The sequence below is a fragment of the Brugia malayi genome (assembly GCF_000002995.4).
Source record: "Brugia malayi strain FR3 genome assembly, contig: Bm_v4_Chr2_contig_001, whole genome shotgun sequence".
NCBI lineage: Eukaryota > Metazoa > Nematoda > Chromadorea > Rhabditida > Onchocercidae > Brugia > Brugia malayi.
In genome coordinates, this window is record NW_025062476.1 from 1,603,958 (window position 1) to 1,622,087 (window position 18,130).

An 18,130-nucleotide genomic window follows, 5' to 3' on the forward strand; every position below is an offset into this window, starting at 1 on the left:
TAACATTCTATTGGTAAATTCTTCAAGAAAAAATGCTTTTTTTTTTTTTCAAACATACATTTAGAAAATGTAATCATAAAAAAAGTTTTACAATAGAATTAAAAAGAAAAAAAATAAATAAAAAATTGAGGAAAGAAACGAATAAGTACTCATACAAAAAGAGAATTGAGATTCACATATCTTAAGAATCAATCGACATTCTTGTGAAACAGAAAAACACAATATTGCTTCTTCACTTCTAAACTAACCTATAAGAATGACAAACATAATATTTTTATTAAAAAATAATAGATATGCACAATTTCATATATGCTTATAATAACTCTGTAAACATTGAGATTTCTTTAATATAATGCGTTCGACAAATACAATTTCCATATCAAATAAAAAATAACAAAACGAAATTTTATAGAACAAATATTTCCCGCAAATGTCTTGTAAGCAAAAAAAAAAAAAAAAAAAAATATAAAAATAAATTGATATCAAAGTTTGAAAAATTGAAATTTTAAATCAAATATTGTAAAAAAAAATTGAAATTTTAAGTATAAGTCAAATACAAATATTGTAAATCAAATACTAAAAGTACTCAAAATGAGGAATTAGTTTAACTGGTCCAAATGATCGGAATAAAACTAAACATAGAATATTGTAATAAACGACAGTCAATCCATTTTTTTAACTATCCAATCACCAGCTTCTTCCTGAAAATAATGCTCATTGATTAAATTTAACCATTATTTAACTTATTTTTCTTATCCTATACTTAAAAAAACCATTCCTACAATACTGTAAATAGCAACATACCTTTTTAAATTCATTGCTATTTGATTTCATTTTGATATTTGTTTTAAATGAGTTCTCACTTGCTGAAATAAGGTTAACTTGAAATAAGAAATAAGGTTTTTGTAATTTGAAAATGTAACAGAAAAAAAAAAAAAAAGCAAAAAATTCCTACTCATAATCATCAGAAATTTTAGAATGAATAATACTAATTTAGATGAAACTTAGCATATTATAAGTAACATAGCAAAAATAAACAACTAAACATAGTTACAGTATTTTCACATTATTTTAATGGCTGTATATAAAATAGAGAAGCTACTCAACCAATTGAATGTTTAAATTCAGGTAGAAAAAAAAAAAATGATTGCTAATACGGAAAGTAGAAAAAATGATTCCTAGAAAAAAATCGCTCAATCATCATTCGAATATTCGTTCAGGCGTTGAACAATGAAAAACCTTGAACAATCAAAAATTAATCTTTTTTTTTTTTTTTTTTCTTGGAGAAAAAAAATTTATGCTGTACTCATTCAATGCTTAAAGTTTATATTAGTGTCAACCCATTAAAATTCTGTTTATAATTGTTATAAATTCATACCTGCTGAAATCATTAATGATTTATACAACCATGAGAGTAGAATAATTGTAATCATAATCCAGTGTACATGAAAATAAACCGAATTCCAATAACGAATTGTATCACGCCATGTCAGTAATAAAAATCCTGATGCCATCAATGTAAAACCAAGCTGTCGTATAATGTACCAACTATAATAAAGTTAATAATACTAAAGCATAGAAATAAATTTAACAAAATTCACATTTTGGTTTATTTTGATTGTTATAATAATTATTACTTCATCTTCCATTTTTTCTTTAAACAAAATTTTAAAGAAAATATCAGTGCATAGCTTTTTTTTTTTTTATAAAGCAAGATTTTTGATATCTTGGAACGAAAAAATAGGTACTAAAAAAAAAAAAAAAAAAAAATAGGAATGCTAAGCAAACTGTCATTTTCATTTATTCTTCGGCAAATTTTTTTTTTTATTTTTTGTAATAGATTTGTAATATAATATACGATGTATTTCAAAATGTTATGTAAATTTTCATCGAATACTTACAAAACAGTAAAGGAAAGTGGTAATTTGCCATTAGAATCTTTCGGCACCAACGACAGAATATTATCCTCTGCTAATGTACACAAAGGGACTGTAAGAAATGACAGGAAATAACCTGGATGTACACCATGCCAAAATGCACTTACTAACATTGTCAATAACACTCTGAAATATTTCAATTAGTAATTTTTTTTTTTTTTTCGTTTCTTTAATTTTGTAAAATCCATAAAAAAGAAACAGAAAGATTATAAATTAGCAAATGCTTTTTCCTTTGCTTATTGATAAATTCTTTGCTATTTCATGCATTGTTTATTGTTTTTCATATTCAAAAACAAAAAAAAAATCATCAAAAAGAAATTAATTGAATATAGTTTACCCCATAGAACGTGGAACACGTTTATACACACAATTTGCTAGCCAGAATTGAACTGTACGATTCCAAGCTCTCATACCACCTCGAAATGAAGCATTCAATTCAATTGACCAAATATCCAAATTACGTATTGCTTCCGAATTATATTTTGTTCCCTTTCTATTTATTTGTTCTCTATAAAAATGAATAAATATTATTTTGTAAGAATTATAAAACTTTCTTCTACTTTTTCTATTATTTCAATTCATCATATGCTAGTAACAATCGCTGTGTTTTTAAAACTGTGAGCCAAATTAATTAGACCGTAGATGAACGGTAAATAAAAATTCACAAAAGATTTTATTTGAATTTAACTTCAAAATCACTTTAAAATGTCAATTCTGTTGGGTCCTTTTCCAGCTGATGGACAACTTTCCTCCGGATAAATTCCAATTCCATTTAGCACACAGATTGATTCAGCAACCATCCATGCGCTGTATACACGACATCGCATCCATAAAAATACTAGGAAACTAACCGATATTCGATAATAAACTGTCTCATCGAAAAATTCATCTTTACGCATCATCTATTAAAGAAATTTTGGCAATTAAGTCAAAATTTTGAAGAAATAATGGATAAAACAAAAAAGCTATTTAGTATTTCTTGAAAATATCATTTTTTATATTATTTATATTACTATTTTATGAATATAATAATTTCATTTTATGATTATAATAACATCAGAACGATTTGATATCTTCCTTTCTTATCTATCTAACTTGCAATGAATAGCATTATCATATAACAAACCTCAAGTGGAAAAGCATATAAAAGCAAAAGAAAAGCAGGTAATGACCAAGCAAAATTATATAAACGCCATTTAATATGTTCCCAAACGGATATTTCCATTATATCATCATTATCAATAACATCTCGATACATTGCATACGTATAGTATGGACCTTAAAAAATTATAAAATTATTAGAAAAAAGAAAAAATAATAATTTTCTATCACCAACCAACTTTTGCAAGTGTAAATTAAGCTAGGTATGATGATGAAAAATCTAATTTAAATATGCTATAGTAAATTCATTGAATGAAAGAAGAAGGATTAAAGGTTTATTAATTCAATTAATTTTCATTAAAATAAAAAACTTATGCAATGCTATAAAGATTGCACAATTATGATGTAAAATGAATTAAAGGTATTTGGATAGGTTATCAATAAGATCGTTTGCATGCAAACTTACATGAATCAATCATATTCAAATCAAAAAAAAAGAAAAATTGAAAAGGCTTACACCGTTAAAAAAAAAAAGTTTTAGAATATGAAACAGTTAAACATACCAGTAAAAAGACCTGGAAAATTATATGAATATAAAAATGTCTGCCACCATGACGGTTCTTCAATAAATCGTGTTTTAGTCAGATCAAATTTCATCTCATCTTTTCTTCTACTATCAGCAATTTCGAAACTTAAACCAACAAGCTGCAAATTAATGATTACAGTTTCAGAGAATTTCAAATTTTCTTATAAAAAAGAGAAAACCTTATTTTTATTTATCAATCAATCAATTTGCTCTTATTTTCATTTAATATTTTGTACGTTTGCATACAAAATTACACCAATAAATTATATTTCTCATTATTAAATATGAGAAATAATTTAATTTCTCATAATTTAATTCCATCAAATTGAAGAATCGTCACAGTGACAGACATTTTTTATAATTTTTACACTTTTTTTATACATTTCAACTTGATGGAATGCGCTAATTTAGAGAAAAAAATTTTTAAAAAAAGAAAAAAAGAACCATTTTAAGATAAAATAAGAATAATAATTCTTGCTTTAATAAAATCCGTTAATATAATGATTCAGATAAAATAAATTAACACAAAATATATAGGAAGTATCAAAAAATTTTTCTTTACATTTATCAATAAAATCTTTTAGATCCATAAAATCTTTCGTTCATTTATTTCTATTTTTAATTTTTCAAATAAAAATAACACTATTTTGTTAAATGTATTTTCCATGATATGATTATTATCATGAAATTATCATCAAAACATACTCTTAATGTCATAATTAGCTGAACAGCATTTGAATGTGAAACAAGAGCTGGAAAGCCAATTAGATGTATAATTCGAAGAAATCCCAAATAAACAAATGTGATAATAAAAGATGCCAATGGTAAATAGCTGAAAAATGTTTTATAGCTTAAAATGTATATATGACAAAACACTGCAACTATCTCATAATTCAATTCTCTAAAATGATATACCTAAATTTTTATAAAATATTGGTCAGTGTAACAATTTACCGATTCTTCATGACTGAATTTATGATAATATTTAAAATTACAATGATGAGCGAATACAATAGTTTCCAACCAATAAAATAATAAATTAATGAAACACCAATAAGTCCACCACATATTTCACGAACTATACCCCAACGAATCTAAAATTTTATTTGTTTCTAAATTACCTCTAATTTGAATATAACTAAAAATAGCACCTCTGTAATTCATTTCAAAATCCATTCGATACAATTTATGCTTAAGAATTTAAATTTATTACAAATTCTACAAAACAAACCAGAATTAACTTTGCATTCTTAGCAATAGTGCATATAATTAATTACCTGTCGCATAATCATAGAGAAAAAAAAAGAAATAATGAGCAATTGACTGTAGATTAAATCATCTATCCTCTCCAAAAGTAATTCAGATAAAGCTTCTCCCATACTGATTTTCATTTGAGTTGAAAATGATTTAGAAATCATTTAAAATGGACATCAAAGATCTGCAAATGATCATTTAAATGAAATGATAGTTTCTAGCAAACGATCAAATGTATAAACGATAAAAAGTTTCATCCTCAAATGTAGAACAATATAATTTTTCTTTTTTTTTTTTAAAAAAAAAACAATGTAAGACAAATTTTTTTTCAGCCTAGAAAAGTTCTTTTTTTTTTTTTGTGTATGTTTTTTCAAACTTTGCCATTTAAGTTAATTTACTCATCATTATTTTCGATAAGTAAATATCATGTTTTATGTTTAAATGTAGAATAATATAGTTGTAGTTTATATGTTATCATATTCGTCATTATACAATAATTGGATTATTAATAGAAATTAAAATTATATCCAACAAATTCTTAAAAATCTTGAGAAACTAAATTGGTCGATCATTTTATTTAGAAATTTATATTAAACTATTTGAAAGAGTTTTCCTTTTTTTTTTTTAATATCGTTTTTCTTTTTCTTTAAAATATGTAATGACAGTCGAAATTCGTGTTTCCATGAATTTACAAATCTTATAAAAATAATTCTGAAACATTTACAAACCATTACACATTAAACAATCAAGCTACAACTATGCTCTTCATGAAATATCATCAACTTTTAAAATCGGAATTTTCTGCAACACAATTTAAATTGATACATTAAAAAAAAAAAAAAAAAAAAAGAAACACGATAAAGGAATTCAGGAAAGTCATCCAAATAATTAATAGGGGAGTGAGAAAATTAGGATAAAAAAAAGTTCAAATCTCGCAAAACTATTTTCTAAGTTATTCCTCCCAAAAGTTATTTGGGTAGAATTAAGCAATTTCCTTACAAATCATATTCCCGAATCACCAAACAAATACTTGTCGATAAAAGTCCGATTCCAGAGTTAGGTATTCCACAACATTTGTTAAAAATTTTTAGAAAAACTTCATTGTAAAGCTTTCTGTGATAGATTTGTAAAAGTAACATAAATTCTTGGTTAACTTATATATGGCAGTAACTTTATCCAGAATTATAAATAAAAGAAAAGCAACAAATGTAACTTTTGCGTTGAAGTTTTAGAGAGAAAATTCCGAAAAATAAAAAAAAAAAAAAAGGACACAATGTATGAAAATTTTTACAATTATTTTTACAAAAAGATCAAAGATGATTATTGGAAAGAATACAACTGGTTTAGTAGATGACGCAGCTTTGTGACAAAATTTTTTTGTATCTTTTTCTATATGTACAACATAAATAGCAAACTTTTAAACATGAATTTAATTACTCAATTAAATTAAAGTGAAGATAAACTAATATTAGAAAAGTTTGTCAAAAAATCTAAACAAATACGCTTGCTTATATGAATATTCTACTTTCCTTGATTCAAAGCTTATAAAATACAACGATCGGACATATCGGAGTAAAAAGAAAAAAATTTATGAAACAATTATTATGAAAGCTATTTTAGACAAATATTTAAAATAATTCATTCAATCATTAATTTAAAAAAAAAAAAAAACACTACCGATTTATCTTAAGCAGACATCTTTCTGTACTTAGCTTTACTTCCACAATATAAATGAATTCTCTCTGCTTTTTTTTATAAAGGAAGAATACTTGATTTTCTTCAAGACAATTTCATAAAATCATGTCTCCAAAAATTTTTGAAAAGAAATTAAGCAATATTTCTAAAGAAAACAGTAGGAATAATACTAAGTAAATTTATTCTAACTAATTTCTAGTAAAAATTTTCATAATTGCTTAGAATTTGATTATTTATACAGAAGAACAGCGTAAAGATGAAATGTATTTTGATAAAGAAATATTCCAAAAAACATTTCTAAAAATTATCAATTTTATAAAATATTGCAAGAAGAGAAAAAATTGCGAAGACATTCGCAAATATGCAATATTAATAATTAATTCAGTCTAAATGCCATACGTTTTGTATATTAAAAAAAATGTCAAAATTACCTCAAAACAGTTATTCGTTCGATACCAAATTTTTGCCATTTTTGCCGCAGTATTTTTCCAAACTTCCATTATTGTTTCTTTTTTAACTACTCTTTGCGATCATATTAAGTTTACTGAAAAGTTGAACGATTCATTAATGTAAGTTTCATTTTTAACATTCTTCATATATATTAGCCAATGTGAAGTAAAAATTGTCAAATAGAAATTAATTTATATATATGTTTTAGTAGGTGAATAGTAAACTATGAAATACATAAAAACATTTGAGTTTATTTCAAAGCATCACACAAAAAAAAAAAAAAAAACTTTAAATTAAAAATGACAAGAAATATTTTGATGTTTAAAATTATTAATTGTGACAAATTCGAGATGAAAAATTGAAGAAACAACGTTTTCATGAAAAATATCAAATAAAATTACAGATAATTATTTTTTAAGATGTCGAATAAAATATTGCAAATATTAATGCATATATTAATGTCAAGCTTAGTAGTGTTTAAGGTCACGTTATAATTACGTGATGGTTTAGAAATATTAGGTATTAATGTTAAGCGTAATCGTGTTTAAGGTCACGTTATAATTACGTGAGTGGTTTAGAAATATTAGGTATTAATGTTAAGCGTAATCGTGTTTAAGGTCACGTTATAATTACGTGAATGGTTTAGAAATATTAGGTAATGAAGGGAAAGGTAAGGTAGTAGTAAAGAAGAGTTAGTAATATGTATATTCCGAGGACTTGAATCTCTCAGAAGAACCTGCTTATAAGATATTAAACCTTTACGGTGTAATTTAGACTTTCTTTCCGGAAGGACAAAAGTTGCGAGTTCAATAAAACCCTATGAGTACAAAGGGGTTCGTCCATTTCATCATTTCATCGTAGTTTCTGAGGTACTAATGGTGGTGGTTAAATCGTCTTGTGGTACCGACGTGGTATTAAATTCGTAGGAATTTAGATTAAATCTTCTCGACGTGACTCAGAAAATTGAAACCTATGAGTACAAGGGGGTTCGTCCATTTCATCATTTCATGGTAATTTTTGAGGTACCATCAGCGGTAGCTAAGTTGACCGTGGTACCGGCATTAGCATGGTATCGAATTTTCATGGTATTGGATTTCCCTCGTGGTTTTGACAAAAAAGTACAAAAAAGTTTTTTTTTTTTTTTTTAGTACGGTACTAAGTTGACCTGGGCATTAGCATGGTATCGAATTTTCATGGTATTGGATTTCCCTCGTGGTTTTGACAAAAAAGTACAAAAAAGTCCATTTCATCATTTTATCGCAGTTTCTGAGGTACCGTCGATGTTGGTTGAATTGTCCTGTGGTACCAGCAGCATGGTAACTGCTAGGTTTCTTCAGTACAGTGATAGATAGGTACCTTTTTATTTTAATAATGCTTATTTTTTCACACTAATATTTCGTTAAAGAATTCCGCAAAATCTTTCTTCTCGAAGAAGAGTGTTTAATTGAGGAATAATTTAAACGCAATATGGAATAATCTTGAATTAATTGATCAAATGAAAATGATCAATTTTCAAAAATCTAATAATTAGTGGATTTTCTAATTTCATTTTTTTTTTTAAATTGATTAATTCTAAAACAAAAACACCATATTATTATTCCATGTTTTTCCTTTTTTTTGAAAAAATTCTAATTGCTTTTTAATTTTTTAATTGTGAATTAGTTCTTAAACAAAAAAAAAATAAATAAAATATTCAAAGTAAAAAATTGTTTAACTGTTTTTTCTTTTTTCTTCTTTTTTACAATAAAACAAAATCATTACGTAGAAACATACATACAAATATGTAAATGCAATATAGTTGTCCCAAAAAAAAAAAAAAAAAAAAAAAAAAAAATCACAGAAAGAAAGTATCAATTTCACTAAAAATTGTTGCTAAAAGAAAATAATTTCAGAATAGTATTTCATATTTTTTGTAATCAATAAATTAACAATGTTTAATATATCTTAATTTAACTAATCAAATAATAGAAATATCAAGTAGTGCATTGTACGAATGTATATATGAATAATTTTTATTTTTCAGGGATATTCATTTCGAGAAAATACGAATTAATTTCAAAATGACAAGCAATTTCTGTAATGATCAATAAATATGGGCAAGGAAAAAAAAAAAAAGGAAAGGTTAGCTATAGAATATCATTATCATTGAGTTGAAGTAATTTCATCTGTGAATTCACCCAACTAGTGACAGCCCTAATTTTAGCATACACTCCAGGAATATTGTTTCGACCACATCCGTGACCCCAACTGACCACTCCCTGTAATTCCCATCGTTGACGTATACGACTGTAACACATTAACGGACCACCTGAATCACCCTAAAACGATTGATGATCGATTAGTTAGAAAATGCTATTTTAGTATTCTCATTTATCATTTTCACTTTTGAGTGAGATAATTCTTTTTTAAATTAAAAAAAAGCAAAACAAAAGATAAAAGTAAAACCTGACAAGCATCAGCACCACCGGAACCGGCACAAATCATGGATAATGGATCAACACGACCGAAATAGTGCAAAATACTGTTGCAAACAACGATTGGTATGATTGGAACGTGTGTCTCACGTAATTTTGATGAAAAACTACCACTTTCCTCTTGATAACCCCATCCTGTGGAAAAAAAGAATATATATACCAAGAAACCTGGTAAAGGTAAAGGTGAATTTTTGACATCAAATGACCTTTTATAGTTCTCTTATGTTACATTTAATTAGCAATATTATTCAATAGTACCGGTAACAATGCAACTATCTGCTGTTGATGGTTCCAGCATCGGTAAACATATTGGTAGTACATTTTCACTAAAATTTAATTTTCCATGTAACCTAAAAATATTAGATTATTAAGAGAGGTACAGAATATTTTGGTGACATGTTGGAATTTCTGTTGATTATTTGCATATATTTGAACTTCTAAGGGGGAATAATTAGCAAAATCGTAGCAAAATGAAATTTTCGGAAGAAATATTTTCACCTGGCAATGGCAACATCAAATGAACTTGGCATAAAAACGTTAAATAGTGGATGTATTGAAATATTACGAATCCGATAGCTTTCTCCGGAACCAATTTCATGACCACCAATAAGAACTGTATAACGTGCCGGATTACGACTAAAAACATTAACATTTCATTTCATTAAATCACCAATTTACATTAACATTTTATTCCATTGAATTATCAATTTTTGCTAGGTGAAATTATAAAGTTTCATTTAAATATTTCTTCTTTTTTTTTTTTTGCTGCTAAGCTTAAATAATAATACAAAATCTAAGTAGCAAAATCCTATACTAATAATAATAATACAAAATCTAAGTAGCAAAATCCTATACTAATAATAATAATACAAAATCTAAGTAGCAAAATCCTATACTAATAATAATAATACAAAATCTAAGTAGCAAAATCCTATACTAATAATAATAATACAAAATCTAAGTAGCAAAATCCTATACTAATAATAATAATACAAAATCTAAGATTAGCAGCAAAATCCAGTGAAGATAAATATTGCTAAAATTATCATTATTGTTTCGATTGTTTAAATTAATTCTACTATATATTTTAAAGTGATATTTGTTTATTTATTATTTTTCAGCAAAGATAAATGATAGTAAAATTATTTCTAACCTTTATTTTGATTGTTTAAATCAATTCTAGTATAAATTTCATCCAAGATTAATATAAACTTTTATTGATTGAGGAATTAGAAGTAAACCTTCGAGAGAAGCAATGTGCTGCAGTGATAATGATATCATCGCTCAAAAGCGCTGCACCACATCGATGAATTTTTGTTTCGGCGTAAATTAATTGTACGGTCCAAGGCCATACGTGTGGTGTGGACTCGTTACCTCCGACTACGCGACGCTGCTGCAACTGTATTAATCTTTCCGATCACGTATAAATTCACGTATGCAACAATTGCGATTAATTACGGATGAATGAGGGAAAGAATAGAAAGAATGAAAAATGAAAATAATGACAAATCTGTTTAATTGTCTTAGTTTTATATTTAGTTATATTTTACGTTTTTCACATTTATGTTTCGAAAAAAAAAAAAAAAAAAAAAAGCATTTATAATTGCTTATTGTCATCCTTTAAAATCTATTAAAATGCATATTTATTCCAAATTAATGGAATGTAAATGTTATTAAAATAAACCCAAAAAAATAGAAATTAAAATTTAGAATATAAACTAGAAATGAAGTTAAACTTTTCTAATTGTTTTAATTTTATATTTATATTTAGCTTTTTTCACACTTATGTTTCGAAAAATAAGAGATTAGCATAATTTGCTTATTGTTCTCATTTAAATTCTATTGAAATATATAATTTTATTGCACATTAAAGGAAATTAAATGTTAGTAAAATAAAAAAAAAAAGAAATTTTTTTTTTTTTTTTTTTTTAAATATAAAATTAAAACAAAAAGAAAGTAACATACAGTGATAACTCTACCATTATCGATAAGATTGTCTAAATTATGAGAACGACCACAAATTTCTGGTTGTGAATTTACAAATTGAACTAGTAATAAAATTAACACATGAAAGTTTCGCATTTTTGACCTGCAAATAATTGAATTTTAGATTAGAAATTAATAACTGGATAATATTTTGAATATATTTATGAAGGAATTTTATCACATATATCACAAATGTCTATATAATTTGAAAATGATAAAGTAGATTTTATTATTATTGTTTGTATTGTACCCAAAACTAACAATCCCACAAGAATGATAAGATCAATTTCTGGATGAATGATTGAACTCCTAAAATATGATCTTATCAGGCAGATCAGATATCATTAATTTTTTGTTATTTTATAAAAACAAAAAATAGTATTGATCAGTCAATTAATTGTATATGTCAAATTATCGCTTATAAAACTTTATTTGATTAAAATTAAATATTCTACTTTGAAAATTTTTCTTTAAAATCAAATCGAAATTGATGTGATAAGCAAGAAACAAATTATCATTTGGCATTTCTTAAATTAGTTTCATTAAATCTAAAAGTTTAAGATTTAATTTGATGGTAAACAACAGGCAAGTCAGTTAAAAGCGATCACTTGACAGTTAACATTTTGAATTATCAGTTAACTCAAGGAAGTCTGATAATGATATCTTTCAAAAAAAAAAAAGTTAAGGATGATCAAATTATCAAATCTCAAATTTAAATTTGATGTTAATAAGAATTGAAATGCAATGGGAACAATGGAAAAAAGTTTCATTTCTTTTCAAATTATAAACTTAATTAAGCATTATTCAATACAAATTACACTCTTTTATAATTTTCAGTTTTATATTATAAATAAACAAAAATAAAAAAGCAAATTAATCTAATTGAACAAGTAATTCGACAGTTAGCATAAAAATTTCAAATTTATTTTATTTAAAAGTATTGATGATTTCTGATAAATGCAAATCTCAGTTTGAATATTTTGCTTTTTCCATCATTTCAATATCATTAATTTCTATTAAAATTCTCATTTAAGAAATTCTCGTAATCAATTAATAAAATTTATATTTAAATGAAATATTTGAACTTTTGAATTTTAGTCTTTTAAAAAAAAAAAAAAAAAAATATTCTTCAACAAAATAATACAAACGCTGCAAAAATAAAAAAAGGTGACAAAGAGTAAAATAATTTTTGTGTCATTTGAAGAAAATAAATTTCACTGAAATTTCAGTGAAATTATCAAAATAAAATTAAGCATTTTCAATTCTTTATAAAATGTTAAATTGATAAAATAAAATTTTATATGAAAAATATATGCAAATTTCAAGATTTATTAGTGAAGAGTTAATAAATTGGTATTTAAGTAATTTTTTTATTTATTTAATAATTAAGAAATTGTAAATTGAAATATTAAATTAAAATTATGCTACAGTGATTTGAAAATGAGCTAACTTTTATTTATTTATTTTTTTTTTTTTTGGAATTAATTTATCGAATTTGAACAAAAAATAAAAATGCAATAATTCAGCAAAATTTTAATTCAATTTATTTATGCTTTCAACAACAATAAAAATGCAATTAAAAATAGAATTACTTTACTCATTTTATCATTAGTTATAATTAAATATTAATTAATTAAATATGAATTATATGTTCGAATTAAAATTAAATATGAATTAATTAAATATAAATTATATGTCTGAAGAAAAAAAAAATTAAATTAAATTTCTCTTATATTAAAACTATCAAACTATAAATTATCCATAATTAATTTATCGTAGTTTTGTGTTTATTTGCTTTCTTTTTTTAATTTATGTTTGTTTATCACATACCACAATGACAAAAGAAAAAAAAATTTTTTTTGAACTGATAAAAAAAATTAAAATTAAGCCAGTATCATTTTAATTTCTCATTTAAGTTAAATTAATTTTTCTGATTATCAATGTTTTTAATTCTCTATAAACTTAATTATTTATGTGTTTGAAATGATTTAATTTATAATGAATTTACGATTAAAATTATATTTGAACGCTAATGAAAACATTCTTCGTTAGCCATGCAAAAACTGCATAATAATACTTTAAAATTTTTAATACTGCAATTTAAATTATCAATTAGTAATTTTTATCTTCAATAGAAAAAAGTGATAGCATTTAATTAAAAAAAAAAAAAAAATTAAATATTGCGGGATTTTTATCTTCTTAACAGAGGATTAATCATTTCTGTCAACAAAATTAATACAAACATATTTATTCTCGATGCATTGTCGAGAATAAACTAAAGTATGTGAAAAAAAATTTTTGACATACTTTTGATATAGCAAATTTCTTGCAATAAATTTGATCTATGATTCAATGATACGTATTAATTAATGGTATTAATTTAAGTAAAAACTAATTAAATATTTAATTTATTCAATTTTTATTTTTTTAAAATTAAATTTTTCAATTTTTATTTTTTTAAAATTAAATTTTTTAAATTTTTATTTACTCATTTCTCTTCATCGTCATTAGTAGTTTTCCTTTTGAATAGATGATAGATTGTGATGGAATGATTGATGTGTGCCGAAAAGTGGAATGGATTTATTCCACTTTTCGGCACACATCAAATGAAATACTCTACAAATAAATTATTTAACAATTTAGCACAAAAAGAAATGTCACAACCATTAATTCATGTCTCATCCATTAGTCTTCTCAAATAAATAAACCAAAATGTTTTTAAATCGATAAATTTATAAAAATTTATTCAAATTATTTAAATATAAAATTTTTGTCAATTTCTGAACGCAAATATACTTACTTAATAAACATTTTAATTATAATAAATATCACAATTATTCATTGTTTTAATAAAAAGTAAAAAGTACAAAAAAAAAAAAAAATAGTATTATTTCATAAGTAAATGTAATGATTATAGATTATATTTAATAGTGATAACTATCTTATCAGTAAACTATCTAACTTTATCAGTAACTATTAAAGTAACCGAAAGTAATTTATCATCAAAAAACTTTTCCCTTTATTTGTAAATTATCTCTTTTGCTCTTAACTTTAATATTCTGTCGATGTTATATGCATTGATAGATCGTTAAATTATTACTTTACCGCTTCATTTATCATCAATTTTTCATTTGCAATTATCTTTTGAATATATAAAGAAAGAGAGAGAGAAAGAGAGAGAGAGGGCGAGAGAAAGAGAGAGAGAGAGAAATTAATTGCTGATATAATGCATTAAATAGAGCTTTTAGTAGAGAAAATATATAAATTACCTTGAAGGTAATTTATATATTTTCTTTCTCTCCCTCCCTCTTTCTCTCTTTCTCCCTCTCTCTCTCTCTCTTTATATACCCTAAACAGAATGGAATATGCAAATTAATCCTTTCTAATATTTTATCTTATCATTTATCATTATCTTTTATCATTAAATTTTAATAAATCATACATTTTATTAAATTTAATTTTTCAAATTATTACTGTGCTCAGATTTTGCAAAAAATTATAAAATTTTGTTGCAATATAGAAATTTCTTGAAATATTTTAGCATTACCCAACTTTACTAAATTTTAATGAAATACCCGAAATGATATTCTGGCGGGTAAATGAAATTTTGTCACATATGTAAATTGATAGCATTTTGAGTTACAAATAAAATTGTTAATTTATTTCTGTTGCGATAGAAATATGAAATTTGCCCAACGAAATGATCGTTGCCTAATTAACAGAGAAAAAAATATAAGTTAGTGAAAAGGTCAAAAAAATGGGTCAAAGTTTAATAAGAGGTCAAATTAACGGATAAATGGATTGAAATTTGTTACAATAATAATATGAGAATGACCATGGAAGATTTATCGATCTAAAGTTTTCCAATTTCAATATTCTTGATATTTCAGGAATTATTTTTCACATCAGTAGCATACCTTTAACCTCAACCTTTAACCCTAACCTTTAACCTCAACCTTTAAGCCTAACCTTTAACCTTGACATTTGTGATTTCTTTTAAATATATTTTATTGGAATAGGATAAATGGAGCAATATTAATGACAGATAAAGTATTACTTTTATTTTATCATTTAGCGTACTTTCTTAATGACAAGATTTAAGGACGTATTCGATACGTGATAACCTATTAACTTCTTACGTGACCTCACTTCACGTGCTGCAACCATTCCGGTCCAATGGATATCCGCGGTAAAGAAGCAACCAAATATGAAATTTATTGATTGTTGAGGAAACTGTTTAGTAAGTATAAAGTAATTCTTTCTCTCTTATTCATCACTATTAATCATTTCGTTTTTAAAATCCCAATCAGTCCGATTAAACGGAGGAGAATTACCGGATGGATAGCAATGAACAGTTAGTAACCGGAAGCAATTATCAGTTATTAATCTTACCGAAATAAGATTAAAATTTCTGATCTATTATTCGTGAAATGATATCTTGAAATATACGGAATGATCCATTGTTTCTTTTCAGATAGAATAACGAAAACAATGAAATCCGGTAGAATAATCGGATTTTAGTTTCAGGAAAACGCTTATAATGTTAATTTGTCAGTGATTTTGTACTGTCAGTGATTTTGTACTTGATTTTGTAATCAATGATTTTGTACTTTATCAGTTGACAGATATTTAATTTTGTTTTCTCAATGATATTCGTTTTACTCTGATCGAAATATGAATTATTGGAATGTTAAAATTAAATATTATTTAAATTTACAACAAATATTTTAAAATTTCAATATTTCATTTTTTACAAAATAATAAATCAATGAATTTTTAATTTTCTTGTTAACAAAGAATTCAAAAATTTGAAAATTAGCATTTGCCTGCTGAAAATATTCAATAAATAACTGTAAGAAGAAGCTGTTAATTTCTAAATGATATTTCTTGGAATATTCAATAATTTCATTTTTAAAACTTTAGAAGAATTTGTTAATAAATTTCACATAACAAATTGTTTACACTCTTAAATTATTTGGATTTTTTTTTTTTTTGATATAAATAAAAATTATTTTTGAAATCGTACAAATTTTAATATTCTGCAATTAATAAATCATATTTTACCTTTGGTTAATAATTCATTTTGTAGTTTGTTTAATTATTTACACAATTTTAGCTCACTTTTCATTCCTAACAACAATTTTTTGATCAATAATTGACACAAATCAAAGGTGTTTGTCAACAAATTCATTTTTTGATCAATAATTGACACAAATCAGAGGTGTTTGTCAACAAATTCATTTTTTGATCAATAATTGACACAAATCAGAGATGTTTGTCAACAAATTCATTTTTTGATCAATAATTGACACAAATCAGAGATGTTTGTCAACAAATTCATTTTTTGATCAATAATTGACACAAATCAGAGATGTTTGTCAACAAATTCATTTTTTGATCAATAATTGACACAAATCAGAGATGTTTGTCAACAAATTCATTTTTTGATCAATAATTGACACAAATCAGAGATGTTTGTCAACAAATTCATTTTTTGATCAATAATTGACACAAATCAAAGGTGTTTGTCAACAAATTCATTTTTTGATCAATAATTGACACAAATCAAAGGTGTTTGTCAACAAATTCATTTTTTGATCAATAATTGACACAAATCAGAGATGTTTGTCAACAAATTCATTTTTTGATCAATAATTGACACAAATCAGAGATGTTTGTCAACAAATTCATTTTTTGATCAATAATTGACACAAATCAGAGATGTTTGTCAACAAATTCATTTTTTGATCAATAATTGACACAAATCAGAGGTGTTTGTCAACAAATTCATTTTTTGATCAATAATTGACACAAATCAAAGGTGTTTGTCAACGGCATCAGATCCTATAATCTAGTGGTTGACATTTTTAGTGCTAACAAAATTAGATGACACTTTGCAGTTATGTATGATAATGTTTTGTTATTCATGCAAAAAAATAAATAAATAAAAATGAAAAAATAAAGAAATAATAGCGCTTTATTTTGATGATTAAAAAATTGTACCTTTTTATAAAAATGATTAAAAGTAATCAAATTATTTTCTTATCACAATAATATTGTAAATGATTTTATTACATTTTGATTTATTATTTGCTATGAATTAATTTGTTCATTTTATGAAGTTTTTTTTTTTTTTTTAATTTTTTTTTGTAAAATTTAATCATTTACATTTATGGGCGGAAATGACTTATGAATCATTGCGCTTCTGCATTTGATAATCATTGTACTGTAATCATGCATTACGTATAGCAATTAATTAACAAAAAAATGATCAAATATTACTTTAAATATTCAAATTAAATTTTCATAAAATTTTTCCTAAAAAATTTTCTCAAATGTTTACGAAACGAAATTTAAGAAAGAAATGCATTTTTTTGCACTTATCAATAAGTAATTAAATTACTTTTTCTTCTTACTTATCAGAAATTCAACATATATTTTTAATTACTAATAAAAATAAAAATATGCGATAGCAAAATTTGTTATATTTAAATTATTAATATTATTTTGAATTGCCGAAAATACTTTTGAAAAATTGTCAAAATATCAAAGAGCGATGAAATGTTATCTAAGAATTTCACAAAAAGTATTTTATTAAATTATTTATTATAATTATTTCTAATTTTATTTTCCAGAAATAAAAAGTA

General features: G+C 24.2%; 3 protein-coding genes and 1 further gene across 5 annotated transcripts; 2 read left to right on the plus strand and 2 right to left on the minus strand.

The window, feature by feature from the left end:
- Positions 1-662: 662 nt before the first annotated feature.
- Positions 663-5,042, minus strand: Bma-mboa-7 (MBOAT family protein; the record flags this gene model as incomplete). Its single annotated transcript, XM_043078092.1, has 11 exons — positions 663-701; positions 805-866; positions 1,379-1,548; positions 1,902-2,063; positions 2,275-2,445; positions 2,637-2,839; positions 3,064-3,215; positions 3,602-3,743; positions 4,330-4,456; positions 4,579-4,718; positions 4,902-5,042. The coding sequence occupies 11 exons, from the start codon at positions 5,040-5,042 to the stop codon at positions 663-665; spliced, it is 1,509 nt and encodes a 502-aa protein (XP_042934026.1).
- Positions 5,043-7,898: 2,856 nt separating this feature from the next.
- On the plus strand, positions 7,899-8,375 carry Bm8854 (Uncharacterized protein; the record flags this gene model as incomplete). Its single annotated transcript, XM_043078093.1, has 3 exons — positions 7,899-7,934; positions 8,046-8,108; positions 8,172-8,375. The coding sequence occupies 3 exons, from the start codon at positions 7,899-7,901 to the stop codon at positions 8,373-8,375; spliced, it is 303 nt and encodes a 100-aa protein (XP_042934027.1).
- Positions 8,376-9,149: 774 nt separating this feature from the next.
- Bma-try-1 (Trypsin family protein) lies at positions 9,150-11,579 on the minus strand (the record flags this gene model as incomplete). Of its 2 annotated transcripts, none has more annotated exons than XM_001895327.2 (6): positions 9,150-9,341; positions 9,469-9,632; positions 9,756-9,847; positions 9,996-10,133; positions 10,739-10,890; positions 11,463-11,579. In XM_001895327.2, the coding sequence occupies 6 exons, from the start codon at positions 11,577-11,579 to the stop codon at positions 9,150-9,152; spliced, it is 855 nt and encodes a 284-aa protein (XP_001895362.2). The 2 variants fall into 2 exon arrangements, with proteins under 2 accessions (XP_001895362.2, XP_042934028.1); XM_043078094.1 differs by having other exon boundaries at positions 10,739-10,896.
- A 3,057-nt stretch (positions 11,580-14,636) lies between these two features.
- Positions 14,637-14,831, plus strand: Bm16465. Its single transcript, XR_006228062.1, has one exon. The product of XR_006228062.1 is annotated as a pre-microRNA Bm16465 (primary transcript).
- The last annotated feature ends 3,299 nt before the right edge of the window (positions 14,832-18,130 follow it).